The sequence below is a fragment of the Myotis daubentonii genome, chromosome 7, assembly GCF_963259705.1.
Source record: "Myotis daubentonii chromosome 7, mMyoDau2.1, whole genome shotgun sequence".
NCBI classification, from domain to species: Eukaryota; Metazoa; Chordata; class Mammalia; order Chiroptera; family Vespertilionidae; genus Myotis; species Myotis daubentonii.
In genome coordinates, this window is record NC_081846.1 from 65,179,612 (window position 1) to 65,205,673 (window position 26,062).

At 37.0% G+C, this 26,062-nt stretch overlaps 1 protein-coding gene across 4 annotated transcripts in view; it reads right to left on the bottom strand.

Moving 5' to 3' along the window:
* Positions 1-26,062, bottom strand: part of EPC2 (enhancer of polycomb homolog 2) — a 127,121-nt gene that overhangs the window by 13,078 nt on the left and 87,981 nt on the right. For 3 of the 4 annotated variants that reach the window (XM_059704531.1, XM_059704530.1, XM_059704533.1), the window contains 7 exons: positions 20,946-21,152; positions 13,251-13,399; positions 12,324-12,456; positions 9,717-9,908; positions 5,503-5,592; positions 4,221-4,366; positions 2,711-3,054 (listed from right to left, as the gene is read on the bottom strand). In XM_059704531.1, the coding sequence (XP_059560514.1) occupies positions 2,711-3,054; positions 4,221-4,366; positions 5,503-5,592; positions 9,717-9,908; positions 12,324-12,456; positions 13,251-13,399; positions 20,946-21,152 (1,261 nt within the window). The remainder of the gene's footprint in view (positions 1-2,710; positions 3,055-4,220; positions 4,367-5,502; positions 5,593-9,716; positions 9,909-12,323; positions 12,457-13,250; positions 13,400-20,945; positions 21,153-26,062) is intronic. The other variant, XM_059704532.1, reaches the window with a different exon arrangement.

Genomic DNA, 26,062 nt, shown 5'->3' on the forward strand with positions numbered 1-26,062 from the left:
CAGGTACAAATATGGTCCTGTGTCAGTCTTGGTACTCTTAAACACACATGCTCTCAAGACCAAGGCAACTTAGAATAAGCAGAAGGCAACAGTGTTAAAGACACATAGACTAAAAGAAACCACATATAGGAGGATTCAATCCTTTTGTATGTATCCAGCAAATATAAAAATACAGCTTTCTAAAAACACCCTACATCCTTTGCTTTAGGCAGATGAAGGAATTTCTATCAATACTTATTGAAGTGTACCTGCTTAAAATTATCTAACCGGAACTGAGAAAATTATATAATGAATATAACTGGTACAAATGAATACTTAAAATTGCCATAGCTTTTTGGTTATTTATAAAAATGCTGTTTAAAAACCTGTTTCATTATACATTTATATATCTATGCCTACAATTTTGAAACGCAAGAAATTTGTTAAAAACAAACAAAAAACTTTATGACTTTTATGACTAGAGGATCACACTTAGCAGAGAAGGAAAACTTCAAACAAAATTTTTTAATAACAAATAATTATATATTTGAAGAGTTTGATTAAAAAACATTGATTCTACTGTAGCTTAGCTGTTGCTTAAGCCTTGACATTTTTCAAGAGAAGAAATAAATGGTACTATGTTGAGAATACTAAAAAAAACATAAGACAGGAAAAAATAACACAGACCATTTTTTTCCAATGGTAGGGGAAAGGCAAAAATAAAAAAAATCTTATTATCTATGATGTTATAACTTTTTAACACTTGTGATTTAACACTGTACGCCATAAGCATCTGTAGACGCAAGCGGTGGGCCTTCCCCAAACTTCACGCGCGTCTATTAAAAAAAACACTGTTTTCCCTAAGTGGCAGCCCTGACCAACTTTCAAATCATTTTTTGTGAGAATTTTCAGCTGAAAATATTCAAGAACACCCAAATTGTAATATATTCATTTCTATAATATTCATTGCAGATTGATTTTTTTAAGTTAAATTCAAAATGTCGTGGTGCGTGGGAGTGGTTTCCATTTTGGATGTGTGGCAGTTAACTTTAAGTCCCCTGAGAAGTGTGTATTTTATTATTATTATAATATTTAAATGCTTTTTTATGCTAATGTATGATAGTGTCAGAAAATTCTAGAGCTGATTATGAAATTATTTAAGTTACATTAAGTTTTATTCTGGATCAATGCATTTGAGTATTGATGATACAAAAACATGCAACAAATATATATTTTCTGGAAAAGAGTTAAGCCAGACAGATCTAAAGTGGATTGAACTGCATAGAAGAAAAGCTGCAAGTACGTTCAAGTTGTGAAGGAATATGTTAAAATCATTTTTTTGGTTTGGTATATACATTGGTAAAGTAGAAACTCATTCTATGTCAAATCTAATTACAAATGCCTATACTGACAGGCTTTTTAACTCTCTTTTTGGCAAAAATTATTTGAAGCTATTTTTGGGATAGGAATTCCTGTTCAGTTCAGTAATTTGAACAATGTCTTGGAGTTGGCTGAAAAAAAGATCTGACCTATATTCATCAACTTCTTACTTATTACCTTTAGATTTCTGACAATCTTGCCACCTCAAAATCACATTAGGTATTTATCCATTTCAGCTTCAAAAGCTCATTAAACTTCAGAGACTTATGAACTTTATATAATGGGATGCCATTTTCCCTACCTAAATTCATTTAGGAGAATATTAACCAATTAATTTGGAGAAATGATATCCCAACTTTCAATGATTCAAACAAATTCAATTTCCCATTACAACCTTTAAACACATAAATATGTCTAGGTCAGTTTGAAAATAAGCAGTTTAGTAACTAAAAGACTGAACATTATTGAGACCAAATTTCAAGCTAAAATGATTTAAAATCACTTTAAATAAGTTTAACATAATTTTGTGTACTAAAACACACCATCTAGGAAATAGTTTAGAAATCTATACCTATAAGAGAAAGAAAGAGTAAGTCAAATCACATCTATGTGGTTTCTGGATACCATGAATCATTTGCAATGCATTTGTTATAAGGCTGTTTATAAATTATATATACTCCCATAAAGAGAAGCTACCCACAGAGGAAAACAAATCAAAATTATACTTTTGATTCTCTAGATATTATACATTATTTACAATGTACATGTCATAAAAATAAATTCTAAATTCTCAGAATATAAAAATATTAAAATATTCTGAGCACAATGTCTCTTAAATAAAAAAAAAACTTTCCAATCTCAATTAAAAAGGTAAGTTACCAGATAAAAATAGTAACTTTTCATACAAAGCCTCTTTAAACATAATTTTACACCAAAAAAGCTTTCAGTGGTACTCTTGAGGAGCAATGCCTATTTTTAAGGACACTTAAACATTTTCTTCAACCAAAGCAGACAGCATTGTGCAATGATGGTATGGTTGCAGCTTATAATTACTTTGCCCATAGGGATCCCCATGCATTCTGCTTCCATATTCACCATAGCAGGCCCACACACTCAGAATATACCTCAATAGTTTTATAGGTATCAGGACATTTTAGTTAAAATGTCAACCACAATAATTAGGTTGTTTCTTAGGCTGGAAAGAAATGTGGTAGATTAAGATAAAATTGTGGTTCTCAGTGGGATTATGAAAATAAACCTTCAAAATTTACCATGTAAGTTTATTGAGTAAATGATGAAATTTAAGGAGAAAAAACCAGCAGGATATACCTCCAATAAAGTGACAGCTTACCTGATATGCCATTCTTGCTGGTGTTCAATAAAGCTACAGATGCTGCAGAAACCCTTTTATTGTTCACAGTCTGCCCTGGTTTTCTTGAGGTACATTCTTCACTATCACTGTCCTGTACATTTAATAGCCTTGGCTGGAAACACTGTAGTCGACATGATCTGATATTGCTTAATATTTCAGAAAGGGACAGTCTATTTTCACAATGTTTACTGGAAGCATTGGTCCGAGAGAAATTAGAAGAAAAGTCTATAGTTTGGGAAGAGCTTGAAAAACCATTCAGCATTTCAGGGTCTATCTGTTTCAGGACTGGGTCATATTCTGTGGATATTCGGTCCATTATGACCCTGAAAAACAATATAAAACCAAATATTATCTGGAAGAACTTAACATCTAATCTAATAAAAGAGAAACATGCAAATTGACTGCACCTCTGCTATGCCAAGCCACGCCCACCAGCCAATCAGAGCAGCTATAGGCAAATTAACCCAACCAAGATGGCGGCCGGCAGCCAGGGAGCTGGAGTAAGCAGGAGGCTTGGTTGCCCCGGCGATGGAGGAAGCCAAGCTTCCAGCCTGCCCTGGCCGGCTGTGTCCTCCACTCAAGGCAATAAAGTTTCAATTATAGAAGATAACTAAATCCCAGATACCTACTTCCAGCCAGCCTTCACTGGGAGCTTGGGTGGCTGGGGGCCGTGGCCAGCCTGCAAACAGCCATCAGCCCCTCACCCAGACTGGCCAGGCACCCCAGCAGGACCTTCCACCCTGAAGGGGATGTGGCCAGCCTGAAAACGGCCCTCAGCCCCTCACCCAGGCTGGCTAGGCACTCCAGCAGGGACCCCCACCCCGAAGGGGCTGTGGCCAGTCTGAAAACGGCCCCCAGCTCCTCACCCAGGCTGGCCAGGAAACCCAGCGGGACCCCCACCCTGATCCAGGACACCCTTCAGGCCAAACCAGCCAGCCCCCACCTGTGCACCAGGCCTCTATCCTATATAATAAAAGGGTAATATGCAAACTGACCCTAACAGCAGAATGACTGGGAATGACTGGTCACTATGACACACACTGACCACCATGGGGCAGATGCTCAATGCAGGAGCTGCCCCCTGGTGGTCAGTGCACTCCCACAGGGGGAGCTCTGCTCAGCCACAAGCCAGGCTGACGGCTGCCAGCACAGCGGTTGTGGCAGGAGCCTCTCCCGCCTCCTCAGCAGCGCTAAGGATGTCCGACTGCAGCTTAGGCCTGCTTGCCGCTGGCAAGTGGACATCCTCCGAGGGCTCCCGGGCTGCCAGAGGGATGTCTGATGGCCAGCTTAGGCCCAATTCCCCAGGGAATGGGCCTAAGCCAGCAGGTGGTCATTCCCCAAGGGGTCCCAGACTGCGAGAGGGCACAGGCTGGGCTAAGGCCCCCCTCCCCCTCCCCAGTGCACACATTTTTGTGCACCGGGCCTCTAGTTTTCCTATAACTTTCCGTCTATCTTGTAAACTAAATCCAGGTCAAAACAAATAGTTTACCTTCCACCTCTGCCAATTCGCCTCCTCGCAAATCCTATACATCTTCTTGGCACTGTGAGTGTTGTAAGGCAATGCCTATATCTCAACTTAGCCAGATCTGCCAATTCTGAATTTTCAAATGAATGGTTAACTTGGTCCAAACGAGGCTGCAAAGAAAAAAAAAAATAAATTAAAACTCATGGAATAAATCTGATATGAAAAAAAGCTAAATCATGATAAAAATAAAGTAACTATAGCATTAAGAAAACAATTAAATTTAGATATTCAGAAATTTAAAAATTCAAACTGAATTTAGTTTATAAATATAAACACATTTAAGGTGTATTTTAAAAAGAAATATATCTTTAAAGACTAACATGGCTTTTAACATTTATGTAAAAAAGTAAAGATAGTGAAGTTAGTAATAAGCTTTCTATTGAGATAAACCAGAAGAAATTTTTTGCACCCAAAATTACACTTTTTAAGCATGCATGGGTCAAGTTGACACTTTCTCTTTACTTTTAAGAACATATAGTCCACTTGTTTACCTTCTCATCCCCTTTATTATTCTATTTTTTTGTGTCTTAGCACTTCTGCCCCTTCAATAATTTTCCTCTTCTCTAATTAGTATAATTTGTAAACAACTCCCTACACTTCTACATTAAACACACACACCCTGAAAAAGCTGTATGACAAAAGGTGTCCACAAGCCATATATGAAAGGCATGCTCATAACTATATAGTTATACCTTATCTGAAAACCCAAACATTTGGGAGTGAAGGCCATTCTTTGATATAATGCTACACCAAAACTTGACTTAATAGCACAGAGTAATTTCTAAGTGTGTCAAAAAGTTATACATATAATGACCAGATAAAATACTGCCATAGGAAAGTTTAAAAATGGTCCTTTATGTTTGATACTTACTGGATATGTATGCACAAAATGGGCATACATACTCGGCAGTCATCAAAGGTTCAATTGGATATTCTGGGCTTACCTAACTATAGCAATGACACTGAGTAATTTTCATTAACTGCTGAGCTATAGCTACACTTAAAAGTCCAAAGTGAGACTAGATTTCTAAAATATGAGTCATCAATTTCCAAGTGAAGAATTCTGATATCCTTTGAAAGAACTCAGTACCTTTAAGCATCTTTTACTAGTATCTGCACAGGGGGTATTAAATAAAAAATGCTGAAGGATTTCCAATTTCTGGATCAAGACTAAGTCACCTTGACAAGAGTTACCTGTTAATTCCAGTTCACAAAAACATCACATCACAAAAAATAAAGTTCTTACAGCATAATACTGGCATCCTGCTCGCCTCCTGAAAGCACAGGGACCATCAGGATCATTTTCTTCTTCAGGTTCTGATACTGGGGACGGTACCTGAAAAACGAGGAATGAGGCATTCTACTTAGGAGTTACCAAAAGTCAATAGATAAATCTTTGTAATGATCTAAAATTAGAATCTGATCATAAACAACAAATCACTCCTATGTTAACTTGCAAATTTTTGAGCCTTACAAATCCCTCTCTTCCTATTTTGAGAAGAAAAATGTTTTTACCACATTTATTTCCAAACTGTGGTAATTACCACTGAGTAGGGTCATCCAGGGGAGAAAGGCATTTGTTTGAGGTTACAATATATCTCTACCAGCCCTATGGAGGATACAGAAATAGAAAGCTAGGGTAGATTCTTCTTCCTGCAGAACAAAGCCCCAAACCTGAAACTTGAAAGGAAATCCCAAATGTGAGTTTTATACTTTGTTTCCTTTGCCAATCATCTACATCTTCTAAAATGCACACAGAAAGTATCACAGTCTTAGAAATTCTTTGCATAAAGCATACCACCCCTTCCTCCCAACCATCATTCCCCAGGTGTGGACTTCAGGATTTGGTCTGAGCTATAGGAAGAGATAGCCACTTTAGAAAAACCAGAAGCACGATCAAGACGACACAGGAGTTTTATTTCTGCTCTGCTGTGAACCAGTGGGTAAGTCTGGTTAAAATGTTTGTTCTCTTAAGTCTTCCTTTTTTCCTTGTTTATTGGACAAAGAAAAAGCATGATTACTTTATTGATTTTTTTTTTTTTTTACCAATAAAATCCTGATTTTGTAAGAGCTACATTCTAAATAGTTGCCTCACTGAATGATGTCCAACTGTAGGTAAATACTTACTTCAGCAATATGGGGATACCATTATAAAAATGTTTGAGGGTTGTCAAAAGACCTTGTACAAGGACTCAGAGGAACCTCAAAGTTTCAAAATACAATTTTCATGTGGTTATGGGAGCTGCGGACTATGTGAATAAACATGAGAATTTGAACAGATATGAAGATACCTTAATGTTTGACTAGTGTGTTAAGTGTGCCCTATTATCAGGATGAACAGACTGATGCTAGCAATAAGGGAAAAGTTTCTATAGGTCATAGTATCCCATAGTATCATTCTATTTATTCATTTATTTATTGATTGATTGATTGAGAGGAAGGGAGAAGGAGAGATAGAAATATCAATGATGAGAGAGAATCATTGATCAGCTGCCTCCTGCACGTCCCCCACTGGGGATAAAGCCCACAACCCAGGCATGTGCCCTTGACCAGAATCGAACCTGGTACCCCTCAGTCCACAGGCCAACGCTCTATCCATCGAGCCAAGCCAGCCAGGGCACACAGTATCATTCTTAAAGGGACTGTATAGCAAAACATTATAGGTTCTCACAAGTACCATCAGTATAAGGCCAATATATATCTATATCTGTCATATTCTGATTTAAAATTCTTCAATAGTTTCCCAATATGTATAAGATAGACAGAGACCATTTGCTATCTGGGTAGTGCTCCAGGCACCATTCTGTTCATTCTTTCTTCCCTTTTGTGTTTTATGCTCCAGCAATGCCAAATTGAAAACAGTGCTCTCTAATATGCTGTTTTCTCTACCTACAGCCCTTCCCTACATTTTCTATCTGGAAACCTACTATTTGTTAAGACATTACTTCCCTCATTCTTTCAAAATGGTCATTTAATTAATGTTTCATGGCTATTCAAAGCCCTGCCTAAGTCTAACTGGATGATCCTCTGACAAAAGTAATAAATTATTTCATTAAGTGCTTTTCAAGAGTATACTAAATTAAACACATCTTAGTGCACTGGTTACAATATGTATAATGCTAATATATCATCTAGGGTAAAAAACTAAATCAGTGACAAAAGAGTAAAAAATATTATCTAGCCAAAGTAAATATCTTATATAGTAAAAGACTAATATGCAAATTGACCAAACAGCAGAATGACAGGCAGAACAACCGGTCGCTATGACATGCACTGACGACCAGGGGGCAGACACTCAATGCAGGAGCTGCCCCAGCCCGCAGGCCCCAGGCCAGCCAAGGCAGGTACCAGCGGGGACCCCATGATTGCCCCACCAGTTGCCCTGCAGAGGGAGGCAACTGGCAGAGCGGCAGGGGACAGGGCCAGTGAGCAGGTGGTGCCAGGCTAGCCAAGGTGGGTGCCAGGGGGGCCCCCTGATTACCTCGCAGAGGGAGGTGACCAGCTATGGAAGCGGGGGGTGGGGCCAGCGAGTGGGCAGCACCAGGCTGGCCAAGGCAGGTGCCAGCGGGGGCCACCCATCGCCCCACCAGTCACCCCACAGATGGGCCCTGATTGCCAGCCAGGCCTAGGGATCCTACCCATGCACACATTTCATGCACCTGGCCTCTAGTTTTATATAAACTCTAGATTCTTAAATAGTTACAATAAAGGGTTTTATAAACAGTCTTGCTTCCAAATATATCTGTGACGGTGTTTTTTTATTTGTTTTGTATTTAAATTTCTTTTAAAGCAAATAAGTTACAATGTTAAAATATGAGAAAGCTTGTTTGTTACTGTATTCTCTGTAGGTTGCCCATACCATATAGAAAAGAAAAAGAAAGAGGATATTGCTAGACCAGGTGCTAAACAATTTTTTAAAAATTGAACTTTTACTATATAAAATAAAGATCTTTTTTTAAATCCTCACCGGAGGATATTTTTTCCATTGATTTCTACAGAGTGGAAGGGGGCCCTGGCTGGTTTGCCTCAGTGGATAGAGTGTCGGCCTGGGGATTGAAGGGTTCCTGGTTTGATTCCCATCAAGGGCACATGCCTGGGTTATGGGCTTGGAGGCAGCCGATCAATGATTCTCATCATTGATGTTTCAATCTCTCTCTCTTTCTTGCTCTATGAAATCAATAAAAAATATTAAAATGCTTTAGAGAGTGGAAGGGAGAGAGAAGAGAAAGATGAGAGGGAGGGAAGAGGGGGAGAGAGAGAGAGCAGGAAACACTGATTGGTTGCTACCAGGGCTGGGGAACCTGCAACCAAGGTATGTGCCCTTGACTGGAAATGGAACCTACAACCCTTTGGTCTAAGGGTCGATGCTCTAACCATTGATCAAAACTGGCCAGGGCAACGTCTTATTTTAAAAATAGCACTTATGAAAGTAAAATTGAGATTTTAATTGCAAACATTTTTTTTCTATAAGATTGTTGCAGTATAAACCAGAGATTTACCTTTACAAGTTAAAACTTGAATCAGTTCTTCTAAATCATCTTTATAATCAAATAGTTACTGCTAAACAAATTAGCAAAATTAACATTAAAAGCTGTAAACCTTAATGCTGGTAGAAAGGGAATTACTGTTGGTGAATATTTATAACTAGAGGCCCAGTGCACAAAATTCATGCACTGGGGTGGTGGTGGTGTCCCTCAGCCCAGCCTGCACCCTCTCCAATCTCGGACATCCCTCTCACAATATGGGACTGCTGGCTCCCAACCACTCGCCTGCCTGCCTGCCTGCCTGATTGCCCCTAACTGCTTCTGCCCGCCAGCCTGATCACCCCCTAACCACTCCCCTGCCAGCCTGATCGACGCCTAACTGCTCCCCTGCCGTCCCAGTCGCCCCCAATTGCCCTCCCCTGCAGGCCTGATTGCCCACAACTGCCAGCCATCTTGTAGCGTGGACGCTGCCATCTTTGAGAGAGTGGGAGTCAATTAGCATATTCCCTCCTTATTGGCTGTGGGTGCCACCATCTTTGAGGGCTGGACAGTCAATTAGCATATTCCCTCCTTATTGGCTGTGAATGCATCTTTGTGATGGCATGATGGTCAATTAGCATATTCCTGCTTTATTAGATAGGACTATGTATTAAATGTCTTAAAATATTAATAATCTTTGGTTCAGTAATTTCATTTCTAATAATCTATTTTAAATAGAGAGAAAAGATAGAGATGCTCATTTTTTTAAAATGGAAAACCACCCAAGTTCTCCATAATAAATTTTATCCTACTGATGGAAAATAACAAAAAATAAAAACCATTTCAATGGCTATATAAATAATGTGGAAAATATTTATGCTATACCATTAGGTGAAGAGAGCAAGAATCAAAACTCTAAGATGTCAATTATGTTTTAAAATATAGCAATATAAAAGACTAGAAGGAAATGTTTTTAAAATAGTTTTAAAACAAGCACCTGTGGAAATTCATCTTCATCTGAGCTGTGAAAGTCATATTGCTTAATGTCACTCTTATTGATCACAGGCAATGTCTCAGGAGTGGGTTGCTGAGATGTTATCAAAGCCTCTGCTTTAGGCTTCTTTGGGTACTTCTTCTTTTGACGAACCACATCAGAAGCCTCTTCTTTCAAAGACAAATGATGAGGGTGCTGTTAACATGACGATTTTCCCCCCAAAGGAAGAAATGAAAATCATTTTAGAAATCATGAAAACTATACTGCTCTTTGAAAAACATACATTTTTTACCCCAGAGGTGATTTTATTTACTGCTTTTATTATGCAAAAATTATGTAATCATAAATTAAAAAATTTCTTACTGTCTATAAGTTATGATAAAAATAATTATGGTACTTAAATTTGCTTTATTTATTGTTATTAATACTTAAACTAAGATGTTAGTGATTTTTAAAAATTGCTCTATTGCAATCCAGCATTTACAAAGTACTTACATTTAATTTTAGTTTTATCACTGTACTAATGATGAAAATTAATTACTATTTTTATTTTAAAACTTGATTATGAACTCATTAACTTATTTCTACTTATTTCCAACTTTAAAAAACTCAATTTTTTTTTTTAGGGGAAATAGCTTATTACCTAGAAAAAAAGTCACATTTTAGAATGTATAATTACTGCCTCAACTGAACAATAATCAAACCATTCTCAAATTCCACAGAGTTCTGTTGGTACTTCAGAGGCCATATGGCAAAAGGCAGGCTGATGGGGTGGGTTTCCAGCCCCCACCTCTCCTCAACAGAGCAGCTGTTTCTGTTTTAACATACTGGCACTCTTTTAAATAAAAGGGACCTATCACTTAAAAAAGTTTGAAAAGGGCCCTGACAAGTTTGGCTCAGTGGATAGAGCGTCGGCCTGGGGACTGAAGGGTCCCAGGTTCAATTCCGGTCGGGGGCATATACCTTGGTTGTGGGCACATCCCCAGTAGGGGGTGTGCAGGAGGCAGCTGATCGATGTTTCTCTCTCATCGATGTTTCTAACTCTCTATCCCTCTCCCTTCCTCTCTGTAAAAAAAATTAAAATATATTAAAAAAAAAGTTTGAAAAGGACTGTTCTGAGCACCAAAGTACAAGCAATATGAAAAGTGTAAAATATTTAGGAAGTTATACATTTCCCCATGTAGCCCAGATTTTTATTAAAACTACTTTAGGGTCAAAATGGTACACACAATGAAAATGTTGTTTAAATGCCAAATTATTTAGTGAGATATAAATTGTTTCATACAATGGGTACAGTTACACCACCAAAAAGAAAATCCAACTTCTTAGAAGCTACCTATATTTTAAGGTGGGGTATGTGACAAAGTAAATACAGTTAACTTTGTTATATTGTAGAACAACTATGGATGCAACCATGTATCTAAAAGTAGGATTTAAATAGGCTGAGTGTTTATTCTTAGTAAGAATCAATATATAATAAAGACTAATTCTGTCATTTATTTGGGGCTGAGATTTTCAGATTTTATGCCTGCCAATTACATACCTAGGAAAAGCATTGATCTATATAAAATGGATTTAAAAAATAACTTAGAAAATGACATTTTTTGCATTGATAACATTTTGGCTGGTTAGAGAGGCAAATGTGATTTAAGGGGTATGAGGTAAGTGGGCTAGATGCCTGTGATTAATAAGAAAGAACTTTGGTGTTTGAACCGACATGAGTTGAGTAAAGGAGTAAAGAAGTTGAGTTTTCCTGCTCCACATTCTTCCTTGACCTTTAAGAATGAACCCATGAAAAATGAGGATTGTGTACATTTTTTTAAAAGATGAATTTTCCACAAATACCCTAAGTCGCTTTTAAATCTTGCTACACAGTAAAGATTTATCATCTAATGCTTCAGTTAATACCTGTTCCTTATTTAAATCTATGCTCCTAAAATTAAAGATCTGACTAATTTTTGTATTATCTATTAAATACTTAATCAATGTACCAAGTGAATACTGAATAAATATAATTGAATATTTTAATCACTGTGCCAAGAGAATAATGAATAAATGTAATTCTTTAGTCTAAGAAACTGTGATTACTAGGAAAAAATTGTAGTCTAGAAGTTAGAGGACATTTTCAAATCATGAAGTATAGATAGCAACTGATAATTGCTGGTTCTGGCAAAGATGATGACAACAAGAATAACTTTCAATAGTCTCAATAAAGAATGCTTTAGTTTTAGATTTTGATGCCTGCCAGTAAGTTTGATGCAGGATTTGCTAAGGCTAAAGGTAATAACTAAACTTTAACCTTATTCTCTACAGAAGCAGCTTGCACAGTAGAAAGCACATCGTCCTTGGTTTACGATCTAGATTCAAATCTTGAATCTGCCACTCATTAGCTATTTGATCTGGAAGTCACACAGAAGTAAAATCTATCTCAAAGGCTTGTTATAAGAATTACTAAGCCATATGTATGTAAAATTCCAAGCAAAGTGTTGGCAAATAGTAAGAACTAAATACATGTTAATTACTCTCTTTAACCAAACTATAAGATGACTGCAGAAAGCAATAACTGTGAAATCATATTACCATACATGCTTCTCTCCAGAGGATATTCACCTTAGTTTTACATTCTTGGACTTTGTGATGGTTTCCATTATGAAGAGTTGCTGGAGTGGCATATAACTCTTTTTCTGATCTACTGATTTTCACTTCATTAAGGATTTCACCACCATAGTCTCCCAAATGATATCTTGAAAAGGTAATATAAAAAAGTTGCACATTTTAAAAATGAAGAAAAACCAATGATACCTCAATTAATTGGAACACAACTAATCAAACAGAGCCAACAATTAATCAAGATACTTAAAATCTGCATGTGTAAAGAAGCTCATAATTGGGATTTAGTAACTAAAACAAATGAACAACAAAACAACAACAACCCCCAAACAAAAAATCTCTTACGTATACATAAGACGAATTTCTTGTATATTTTATATTTTGAAGCACTGGGAAATGATAACTTCAGAAAATACATAAAATTCTGTTAGGTTTAGGGATAGTATAATTATGCAGGAAAATTACTAATAAATTAGAGAATACATTTTCAAAATGCATTAAAACAAAAAATATTTCTACTTAATCAAAAATACAATAAATAAAACATTAATTTCCCTCAAATTTTGTTTAATAGAAACTTTAATACAGAGAATTAGACAAAATGATCTCTAGGTTCTTTTGTAAATACAATTCAATGATTCTGCAAAAACAAGAACAAAAAATCAGGTGTATTAGAGGATCTATACTATACACAAAAATACCCCAAAATTTGTACTCCAAATTTTAACAATCTGCTTAAAAACGAACAAGTAGCAACCACAATTCTTCCAAAAAAAAGAAAAAAAAAAGAAAAAAGATTTTGTTAGAGTATCAATTTCAACTGTCTTAAATTTAACAACAACAAAATCTCTCTCTCTCTCTCTCATCTGGTATATTGCCCATAAGTTGGCTAAAGCTGCCACTAGTATGTAATTTTAGCAATGTTACCTTTTTTCCACAACTTCTAAGGTTAAGTGCAATAATTCTCGTTTTGTTTTCTCTCTTCTCTTAATCATTTCCAAAATTGTTATGGCTCTACTAAACTCTCGTCTCAGTTTCAACATCTTTTCATAAGAGGCTTCATCATTCTTACGATTCTATTGAAAATAAAGACAATTTAAAAAGAATAAACAATCCAGTTATCCACATTTCTAGTTTCATCCAACAAATCCATTCTATAAAGTCAAAATGTTAAATGTAAAAGTTAAAAAGTCATCCAACAACCACATAAAAAAACCTATCTAGCTCTGAAAATGTAAGTTTAAACAAATATCTCAATTAATATTCAGAAAAAAGTGTTACCAGCTGTTGAAAAGATGGAATGGCATAGAAGGGCTAATTCCAATGTAACCAAATTTTAAAAATCTGCCTGAAACAAAACCTAGTGTATTAGAAAATGCAGTCCATTTAAATTGTAGCAAGGTGTTTTCCAATGACAGAGAGAACAGTTCCTTCAAATCAAGGTTACCTAAAAATAGCCAAAATGGGTCTCTATCCATCCATCCAGCTCTGTAATTGGGGGCTGGAAAGTTCAATATACTACAATGTAAACATGCACAACGACAAGCAAAGCTTCACTTCAGGAACTCAGATATAAAACTAAAAGTGGAATATAATGTTTCTCAAGGAATGAGATTATCATGATTCATTGTAATGGCACCTCATTGCACAGTAGAAGAGAGATTTAGTAATAACTATGAGTTTCAGAGTATTAAGTTCTTACTATGAAGTGTAGAAACAATTTGAACAAACTTAGTGACAGTTGTGTTTAATAACCAGAGAAGGCTCAGCTATAATTAGCAGCACCTCTTTGTATATAAAAGTTACTGTTTCCATCCTTGACCTAATAATGCAGTATGATTATTAAAAAGAACCTGAAGAAAGCCAAAATTCATGCTGGAGGATTACAGAAGAGAAAATAAAACTTGAGAAAGATTCAAAGTTTTATTCTCTTTTTCTTTTATGCATAGATTCTTGTATTTTAAAGTTTATCAGCACATATAAAACATAACCTAAACTAAGTCCCATTAAGGTACCACATATCAAACATTAAGAAATACTATGTTAATAAGATATCCCTTTATCTCATCAAGAGGAAAATCTTTTTTCCCTTCAGTACTATGTGTATGACTAAAGGCAAAATCTAATGTATGATTTTAAGCAATTTTTTGGAGGAAAGAGGGGTTAAACAGGCAGCAATAATGCTCTCTAATTGAAAAATAATTAACATTATCAACAGCAAATATTAAAGTGTCCACTCTGTGCAGGATACTGCACATGTCCCCTATCCGCAGAAAGCTTAAAGTCTTATAAGAATGAGAGATAAATAGATTCTAATCCTATATAAAATTGTCCCCTCGGCCGGGAGTTCGACCACTTGTTATGACGTGCGCTGACCACCAGGGGAGACGGCGCAGAACATGACAGGCATCGGTGACACAGCGTTGGCAGCGGGCAGCAGTGGAGGTGCTGCTGGCCCCTATGGGCCCCAACAAGAGCGGGACTGTGGTGGGATGGTGGAGGAGGCAAGCAGGCAGCGCCAGGCCAAGGCAGTGCAAGCGGGGCCCAAATGCCCTGCTGATCACCCCATAGATGGCAACAGGCAGAGGCAGCAGGGGGTGGGGCCGCTGCTAGGCTACCAGGCGCTGAGGGAGCTGGGCGGAGGCCTGATGACTCAGGTGGAGGGGGTGCAGGTGCTGCCCAGGGCCCAGAGGTCAGCAGTGACCTGCCCTTCCATGCCAGATGTTCATGCTTCCATCGCCAGCCAGGCCTAGGGACTACACCCATTCACGAATTTCATGCACTGAGCCTCTAGTAATAAATAATAATACAAGGCTACAAGCCAGCTGAACAATATCCAGAAGAGCACGAGAACCTTTTAAGATTGCTCCCTCTTCACTAGGTTCCTCTTGAATTATGTGCTTCTGTCCTGTCTTACTCATTTACTTCCTGCTCTCTGTAGGCCCAAATAACTACCCTTCCTAATTTTTCCTTTCCCCAGATTTACAAAAAAAAAAAATTTTTTTTTTTTGGGGGGGAGAGAAATAATTTGATTTACAAAAAAATTACATAGCATAAAGAATTCATATAACAGACAATAGGGTAGTGAAGGCCTGGGGTGGGTGGTGGGGGCAGGCTAGAAGGGGTCAACGGGGGATAAGGAGGGACATATATAACACTTTCAACAATAAAGATTTAATTTGAAAAATTCTCTCCAGAAATAGAGATAGGAAAAAAAAAAAAGAATTCTCATATATCTTCCACCAGATTTCCAAAATGTTAATATTTTATATTTGCTTTATCTTTTTCTCTATGTATATAGGGTGAGGCAAAAGTAGGCTTACAGCTGTTTGTGTGGAAATAATGCAATAATTAATAAACAAGAAAAACTGTTTCATGTACTCAACTATAAATCTAGTTTTGTCTCACCCTCTATATACAGATACATGCACATATGTTATATGTTTATATATATGCATATTGTTATGGACTGAATGTTTGTGTCTCCTGAAAATTCCTATGTTGAAATTCTAATCTCCTAATGTGATGGTATTTGGAGGTGGAGGTGCTAGGTTATCAGTGTGGTCCTTAGGAATGGATTAATGATCTTACAAAGAAGACCCCAGAGAGCTCTCTGGGCACAGCGAGATGCCCATCCATGAGCCAGGAGACAGGCCCTCACCAGACACTGAATTTACTGGTGCCTGGACCTTGGACTTCCGGGCCTCCAGAACTGTGGGAAACGTATGTTTGCGTTTAAGCCACGCAGCCAGTCTACGGTGTTTTTATTACAGCAGCCCAAATGAACTATGAAACATATACACATATGTTTATTAACAGTAGTATTTTAAAGATTTTTTTTGAAAAAAAATGTAAGATAAAATACCCCTTTATTCCTAAACACGTTTGAAGTGTATATTCTAAAAATAATACTATCTTATATAATCACAGCAATTATAAAAATCAGGAAACTAACATGATGTATTCCTATTATCTATTTTATAGATTTAATTCATATTTATCTAATTGTCCTACTAATGTTCTTAACAGCAACATATATAATTGTTATATTTTTATATATTTACATAACTTGTTAAAAAGGGCATTAAGTGGGACAACAGTAATTTTTATTATTAAAATTCATTAAAATATAATAATATTTTTTTCTGTCTAGGATCTGATTCAGGATAAAACTGCATTTAGTTGACATGTTTCTCTAATCTGATTGTCTACAGTGATCATAACCTTTATATATATACAGTATATATACATGTATTTAAATGTTTTTATTGATTTCAGAGAGAGGGAGAGAAATATCAATGATGAGAGAATCATTGATTGGCTGCCTCCTGTACATCCTCTACTGGGGATCGAGCCCACAACCCAGGCATGTGCCCTGACCAGGAATCAGAACCATGACCTCCTGGTTCATGGGTTGATGTTCAACCTCAGAGCCACACAGGTCGGGTGTGACCTTGATATTTTTGAAGAGTAGAAGCCATTTATTTTTACAGAATGTTCCTCAATTTGGGTTTCTTTGATGGTTTTCCACAATTAAATTCAGGTTATATATTTTTAGTGGGACTATCACAGTAGTAAAGAAGATTATAATACAAGTTAAATTATATCTATTTGTCCTATTAGTGCTGATGTTAGGTTTGATCACTTGATTACGATGACGCCTGCCAGGTTTCTCTAGTTAAATTACTATTTTTCCTTTTTTTAATTAAAAAGTATGCTATAAAACTCTGTATCTTGTTTTTCATCAAATCTCCTCCTACTAGTTTTATATCCATTGATTCTAACTTTTGCCTGAAACATGATTACTATGGTAGTTGCCAAATGGTGATTTTCAAATTTAATCATTCCACTGACATTTATAAGTTGCAATTCTCTTATAAGGAAAAGAGTACCTTTCTCTTATCTATGGGTCTGTATACCAACCATCCACTCATCCATCCATTTATATCAGTACTAGAGGCTGGTGCATGAAATTCATGCATGGAGGGGGTGGGGAAGGAGGAGGGGGTTCCGTCAGACTAGCCTACATTCTCTCTAATCTGGGACCCCTTGGACATCCCTCTCACAATCCTGGACCGTTGGCTCCTAACTGCTCACCTGCCTGCCTGCCTGATTGCCCCTAACTGCTTCTGCCTGCTGGCCTGATCGCCCTTCACTGTCCCCACTGCCAGCTTGGTCATCCCCAACTGTCCCGTCCACTGGCCTGATCGACCCCCACTGCACCCCCTGATGGCCTGGTTGCCCCACACAGCCTGCTATTCAGTCGTTTGGTCATCCCTCACTAACCCCCCTGCCGGCCTGGTCGCCCCATGCAGCCTGCTGTTCGGTCATCCGTCCAGTTGTTTCGGTCATGACGGCCCCTGGCTTTTTATATATTAGGATGGACTCATAGGTTAGTTGTATTCTACTGTTTATCCATTACTCTTATTTATTCTGACACTCAAACTTTCTTAGTTCTACTCAGTGGAGTCCTCCTTCTGACATGGCTCCAACATATTTTAATCACATTCTTATTTTCTGGCAGAGAAGAATGTTCCAAGCTTCTCTTTATGCTTTCTCAGCCCCAGACCTGGAATCAACCATTTTTCTAAGGAGCCCTGGTTCCTTTTTATGAAAACTGGATTTAAAGTCACAATCTACATGCTAAGCATGCCCACTGCTACTGAGTCATTGCTTCTAAACCCTCTCAGAGAACAGAGTTAGGAAATATGTATGTAATCCCATATAATAAAGAGGTAATATGCAAATTAACCCTCACACCCTCACAAGATGGCTGCCTACGACCAGCCTGGCAGGTGGGTTAGTGAGGGACGACCAAACGACTGAACAAGCAGGCTCCGTGGGGCGACCAGGCCGGCAGGGGGGCCATGAGGTGAGACCAGCCAGGGGGGGGAGACTGGGGGGGCAGTTGGGGGTGACCAGGCCGGCAGGGAGGGCAGTAAGAGGCGACCAGGCCAGCGGGGAGGGGGGGGTCAGTTAGGGGCTGGGGGGAGGGTGCAGTTGGGGGCAATTAGGCTGGCTGGGGGGGCAGTGAGGGGTGACCAGGCTGGCGGGGGGGGGGCAGTTAGGGGTGATCAGGCCAGCACGAAGAGGCAGGAGGGGCCATCAGGCCGGCAGTGGGGGGGGGGGGGGCGGTTAGGGGCGACCAGGCAGGCGAGCGATTAGGAGCCAGCAGCCTGGGATCAGGCCTAAACTGGCAGGCGGATATCCCCCAAGGGGTCCCGGATTGGAGAGGGTGCATGTTGAGCTGAGGGGACTGCCCCCCTCCATGCACAAATTTCGTGCACCGGGCCTCTAAGCTATATATATTAGAGCTATACACATGCACAGAGCTATATCTGACTGCATCAATATACAGTGGGGGCTTGACTTACGAGTGTCCCGACTAACGAGTTTTTTGAGATACCAGCTGTCTCTCCGCCCAGTTTTTGCATTGAGTTGACAGAGTAATTTGAGTTAACGAGCTCCTTAACGAGCTCGGTCTCGGAACGAATTAAACTCGTAAGTCAAGGCCCCACTGTATTAAAGTCCATGAGTTCATACTGACACCTTTTCTATATGCTTTTAAGATGGCCCTACCCCCCACATTCAAACCCACTCATTCCCTCTGTTCTTCTTCACAAGTGTCTCTGTTCAAGGCCGATTCTTTTCTTCCTATTCCAGTAACATATAGTTCTGACCTACTGCCAAATCTCTGGGGAAATGGTTCTCAAACTGCTTCACTTTAGAATTAACTGTAGATCTTTTTATAACCAAGGATAATTCACAGGTGACTGTTATGTGCAGTCAGACTGACAACCACTACCATGAGACTTCCCTCTCCTGTTTGTCTTCCTTCTTCTGGTCCACAGAGAGGGAGGAGAGAAGGCACAGATGCTAACAGTTGTTTCTCTGGGGTTAAACATACTAAATGTATACTGGGATTCAAGATTTCCCAGTCAGTACATTTAGACTTGCTGGTGCCTTAAGACTACCTCATTTAAGAATGGCCTAAAGTACTTAAATATTAGTTTGGTGAATTAAAAGTAAATTCTAGAGTACCAAGCAAGTATTTCAGAAGTCTTTACTTTTAGTCTTTGCATTTTGTGGCAATAGAGAAGGAAGCAGAGAATCTTTGCTAGCTGTATTCATTTTGGCATATCCCAATGCTTGCCCACCTCTTAAACACCTGGGGCGGGGGTTGGGTGGTGGGAGTACTCATTGTTAACAGCTTTCCCAACTTTCTCATTTTGAAACTTCAACATTTCTACCAGCAACAGCATGCATGAAGGGGAATAGTCTTTTGTCCCACAACTGAAAACAGAGAGGAATAAAAAGACTACTGGAAAAGAAACCACACCACAGGTAAGAGAAGGGGTTGGAATTAAGAGTTCAGGAAAAAGCTGGACTAGTTATTACACAATGGTAAAGCACATAAACACAAGAAACCATTACAAGCAATTCTCAATACTGATTAGAAAATAGTAACTTAACCTATTTAAGAATAAAACATATTTCAACAGTTAGAATATTGTTTAAAATGCAATAAATACTTCTTATGCTTTTCTTTCAAGAAAATGCTAAAAGATTATGCTCTGCAATATATCTAAATTAATTACATTTCTTTTTAAAAGCAACTGGCAGTTCAAATCTTTCAATGATTTAGATAAACCTTTCCTTCCTCATGCCCAATAATCTATAAGTTTTAATATATTTACAAATTTATCTCACTCTAGTCTTTTCTAAGGCACTAAATCTTCATAAAATATCTTAGATTTCCTTAATTAAGAACTAAAACACCAAACTGAAAACTCAGCTCAGGTTAGGGAATGCATCTACACTTGGGAAATCCAAGAAAAAGTTATATAACTCTGCTTGTTAACCAGCAGGCGAGTTTCTCCTAAACTATACTATCCCTGGCAGCTGTTAAGCTTCCCAGCTGTTATACTAACAGCTGATGAGGACAAGCTTTCAATGTTAGGAGAAACAGAAATCCACAGAAAATGCTTTGCCTCCAATTATAATTCCTTACGGTTTTTACATTTATATGTTCTTAATATTTTCCAATGTTAGAGAATGTGTTACCATGTGTGGTTCTTACTGTTAATTATGAGAAAAGGAAGGTAGTGAATACTCCTCTGAAATAATGCTTTCCTGTATACCATGTCATTCCACAGCATGAGACCTCTTACTTAAAAATCTGGCTCCTACTGCTTATGAACTTGCCAGTTGGGAACACGTTTATCAATCTGAAATCTGACACACCCGACAACTCAGAAAAGGAGAAAAAGATCCCACTGTACTACCTCTGACTGTTGGCATAACAGGCTTGAAAATGAATCTTTCCCTACTTCCCACGATCATCCAAGGTACATAAAGACATATAATTCCTCATATCACTTCAACTGCAGGTCTAAAATGGTATGATCAATAGATTTATAAGGGGCATGGGATTAGGTAAAAACTGTATACAATTGGTCAATAGAATCTACTGAAGAGCGGGATTTCTAACATAAAGTTCAACAATATCATTATTGTCTCTTTATTTTCAAAGTATTGAAAATTATTCAAATTGTTAGCAGAAAAAATACTTGTCTTAAATACTATTAAGGTACATTCAATTAATTCCAGTTTGCACATTACCTTTCGAGTTTGCATTTTCTCTGTTCTCCTCCGAAAGGCAACATAAGGGTCATTGTTAGTAGAGCCATCTCTTTTCTCTTGTTTTATCTGGGGGATGAGGGATGGCCCCCTGCAGTTTTTACGTTTTCTCACCCAGTAGTCATATACCGCTTTAATAAGATAATCATCTTCGTTTAGCAGCAGTTTTGCTTCTTGAAGTGTTACAAGCTAAATTTAAAAAATTACATATAATCAACTACAATGCTTGAAAAAGAGAAGTCAAAAAAGTTAAAATTATACATTTGGTAAAAAGTGTGATGTCAAATAAAACAATTATGATCAGATATCACGATGGCAGAAAACACAATTCAATCAAACAAAGGATTTATTAATAGGAGATTTATCTGAAAATTTATATTTTGCCCTGATAGGTAGGGAGTACGACCACGTAACATATTTAAGAAGCTTGGATGAATGATAGCTGGGAAGACTACAATAGATTTATGCCTCAGGTAAGTCTTGAACTAGAAGACAACTGAGGTCCTTCAAAATTCTAATATTCTATGATTCTACACACTTGAGGAACTACCAATTTTCACTAGTCTAACTCTAACTTCTTTCTGTGTATTTATCAACAGAAACTAGAAGATACAGGTTTCTTTCTCTCCCTCTCCAAAGTAAAAGATAAATATAGGGTGTAGCAAAAGTAGGTTTACAGTTGTTCATATGGAAAATAACACAATAGTAATCCAAGAATTAAACTCTGTGTTTCATGTATTCACAACTGTAAACCTACTTTTGCCCAACCTTATATGTCCTAACATATTGCAACTAAATATATAATGACTGTTTTAAAATTGTAAAAGGACAAATTTTTGGCACATTTCCAGAAGTTTCAACACTATGTAATTTCGAATTTCTTGTACCAATTACAGATAAAAGCAATTCCTCTATCCAAGCTAATTATATACTAGAGAATCTTTGTTCTCAACACTCGTTCTGTCTGTTACATGACAGTGTCCTAGGATGGTTTCTCTAGGAATTCTGACATTGGTATCTCAGGAATCTACTCCTTTATCAATGCAGCCAGTATAATGAGAACAAATCTCAAACTAATGTTAGTAAAAATTTGCTAGGTCACATCTGTTTCCTTATAATATCAGGCCAATCAATGTTAGCAGAATGGACTTGGGGTTACACATACCCATTTACAGTGAATTTTAGAAAAACATCATGGAGGAGTTTTAGTGCTGGAAAGCCTCACTGAAGGATGTTATCTCAATTTTTTTACTTCTATCATTTTAGAGATTAATTTTAAAATCTCTGATATCTCAGAAGAAATGTTTCCCTAAAACTTGGAAATGAAAGGCAAAACTTTCTCTCACTCAAATTATAAGATCCACATATGAACTGATCTGTTGCTTTTATGAAGTCATCTGAAGAAGGCATGATCCATCAAATAAATTTCTGATATGATCTGACTTACATTGGTATAACTTCATGGAATAATGTAATGACCACTTGGACTTCCAGTCCTATGACAGAATTACTAGGGCTCATTAGTTGGTTTCTTATATAATTTGGCTGCCAAGGTAGTTTGGCCACAGGAAGAAAATACACTGACAATGTAAACTCAAGTATTCTAGTCCATTAAAACTTTAAGTGTCCATTCTTTAGTTTATTCAAGGTCTCAGTGGAATTAGCTTAAATGCATCTGAGAAGCTGAGCAATTTGGTCTTTAAAGTGGAGGGCCAGAGGCTGGAACATGAGACCAAATGAAAAGAATCAATATTTCCAAACATCAACTTTAAACGGACACTTTCCTTTTTACTGTGGGTGAAGTTCTCTGGAATGGTGATATATGCCTCCAAAGTCTACAAGGACAGTGGCAGAGTAAGAATCAAGCTTTGTGGATGTAATGAAATTCCCCCTCATGCTGACAGCATCACAGCATCATTAGCAGCTCTCATGGGCTCTGGGGACCATGGGAACAGCTGTGATTATGCTACACGTGCTTGAGCTGTTTGGTCATTCTGCTTCTGATAAATTTTTATAACATTCACTCAGTAAATAAAAAACTTAATCTAATCTTAGACTGGGGAGAGGGATCGAATTCTTTCTGTCAACCAGCAGAGCAGTAGTAAGTTTCTTATATAACAATACTATCAAAATAACACTATCCTGTTGCAAGAGGCATTAGGGGATTAAAACACTGCCTCTGATGCTTTCTTGCTCCTGCTAGAAATTTCCTTCTGCCTCGTTAATTACCCTCTTTGTATTTCAGGTCATAAGAATTCAATATACAATTTACAGTTGAACATCCTGACAATTTTTTCTAGTGTTAACTGTATTTTCTTAGTCAACTGGTTTTTATATTATATAGCAAATTTTTTATTTTATTGAATAATCTTGGTTTTAATCATTCTGTTAAATTATCTGTAGCAATTCTAAGGCAATTAATATCACTATCACCATTATCATTGGTGACAGCATTAATCTGAGTGGGCAAAAACTATATGCGGGTAAAGTAGTCCCAAATTATGTCACATGATTAAAACCCCACAAAATCTGAATTCTACTATTTTTGAACCTCAGCAAAAAGTTCTGCCACTTAGCATTTTGTCTACTAGAAAGCAGAAGAAAACAGTATTTAACTGGCAAAGCATCTGGGGTAAATTTACTATTTCCAAGACAGGTCTGAGTTGTTTGATTTACTTACTTTGGGGGTTTGAGAATGGGGAGATTAAAAATTATTCTACCGTATGGCCTTTTCTTCTAGACTGCTACTAGCTCCATGAGGATGAGGATCATTTAGTTTGTTTATATACAAAACTGATGATCAAGCAATTTCAATGAACACATGTTAAATACACAAATGAATAAATTACATGTAAACATTAATGTTTTATATATACTAGTAAACTATTCAATTAAACAATAGTAGTCAATAATTAATTACTCATTGGGTTATAGTTTGTGAGGAAGATAAACAAATTTTAAGATAAATCCACAGCCTAAAGAAACTTACAATATGGCCAAAGAGGTAAAATAACACAAATACAAATTAAACAATAAGAGAACAATATAAAAACTCTAGAACTGGGTATTAGTGCAGTTAAGATGCAGGTCAGAGTCACAAGAACACTATGTAAGAGGGCCTGCAGTAGTAGTTTGAAATACAATAATAAATTCAGAGGGCAGATACTGAAGAAAATAGCAAAAATAATATGTAGAGGAGCAGTGAAAGAGGAGATGAAGACGGCAAGAACCAGGAAATGTGGAGGTCAACAGCATCCAATACTACAGAGATATTAAGTAGGGTACAGGCTGAGAAGAAACTCTTGGATGGCAATTTAGAAGGTCACTCACTGGTGGACCTTATAGAAAGAACTTCTATAAACTGAAATAGATTGTGGTGGTTAATCTTTTGGAAATTTAACAGTGACAGAAAAAGGAGAGGCATAGGTGGTAGTTTATTAAGAAAGAAAGGGTCAAATATAGGGACTCTTGGCAGAGAATTTGGGGGCAGAGCAAAGAAATGAGAGGAGAAACAACTGAAAATGAAATATTCAAGGAACACACACAAGGAAGAATCAGAATTAGAAACTTAAGAGACTAAAGGGAAGGAGTAAAAAAAAATATATATATGATCCTGAGTTCTGAGTCACGGGAGAGATAGGATTATCTGGAGTTGAGGGTAACTATCATGCTTTGAGCCTATCCAGTTGCTTTAGAGCCTAGAAGCTTGTCACTGAGCAAAGAGAACTAAAATAGAATAATATTGATGTATGTGTATAGTTAATTGTATTATTTACATGCTTTTTGTTTATCCTGTCCCTACTTAGAAAATAAGCTCCACAAGGTGAGAACTTTTGTCACCTCTCCCGTTCACCTGAGCACTTAAAAAATATTACTGACTGAAGAAAAGCATATTAAAGAACAGAGAGGTGAAGGTTTCTGATGATATAATTTTGGCCACCTTGACTAATTTCTGAGTAATCATGGAAAACAGAAGAAATACCAAAAGATGGATTGAGCCTAAGATTGCTAGGAAAATGTGTATATAAAGAAAAATTGAAACTATATCTGATGCCAGTGATCAAAATCCTATAAAAATTATGAGCATTAATTACTATGAATATCAATTTGATAATTAAAACACATTTCCAATTAAAAAAACAAGACAGACATTTTCTTAAAAATTCAGTTTTCAATGTATTTCTTTGGATAGTACACTACATTTTACTTTCCATTAAGATGGGGGGGAGGGGAGATTGGTAGAAAGGCTAAATATGAGCAAAGTCACTTTACAATATAAAAGTTTTTAGTAATGTTCTGAAAGCTGGTAATGCCTCAGGAATTCAAGAGACTTAAGTTGGGAGTTGAGAAAATGTTTGCATGAGTAAACTAGTGAAAAGTTTTAAGACTATTTTTAAAAGTTTATTTATATCTGTAACTTCTTACTACTTTAATAACAATTAGCATATTAATATATCACACAGGTATATCAAAAATTGTTTTAAAAGATAGTTAAAAAAAATCTAATTCCAACAGCAACACGTGATTATAGTAAAATTGGAAAACAGAAAAACAGAATGAAAACATAAAAAATTACCAATAAGTCCATCACTTAAATATTATCATTGCTGCCATTTTGTTGGACTTTCTTGTTCTTTATTCTATGCACAAGTATAAATGTAAAGGCTTTAAATAAAACTCATTTCCATTTAAACATTTCTGTATCCTGGTTTTGAAATAGCTAATTATAAAATGAACTAATAATTTTGAATGGCTGTATGATATTCCACAATAAAGACTGTAAGTTACTCTGAACATCACTATTTAAAAACCTTTGATATTTTCACTAATTATTATCCTTGAGAATAATTCCTAGAGGTAGGATTACTAAAAAGGTATAAACATTTTATACTTGACATATGCTACTTTCCAGAAAGACCATACCATTTTAAATTCTGTATACCAAATAAAGACTGTCTCACTAAGAAAAATTCACTACTTTATGAATAATTTTTCCTTCACTTAAAATTTTAATATATAAATAAATAAAACTAAAATACATTTAAAATAGTAAGAGTACCTTAATATAAATCTGAGCAACTGAGCAAGATTTGGTATGA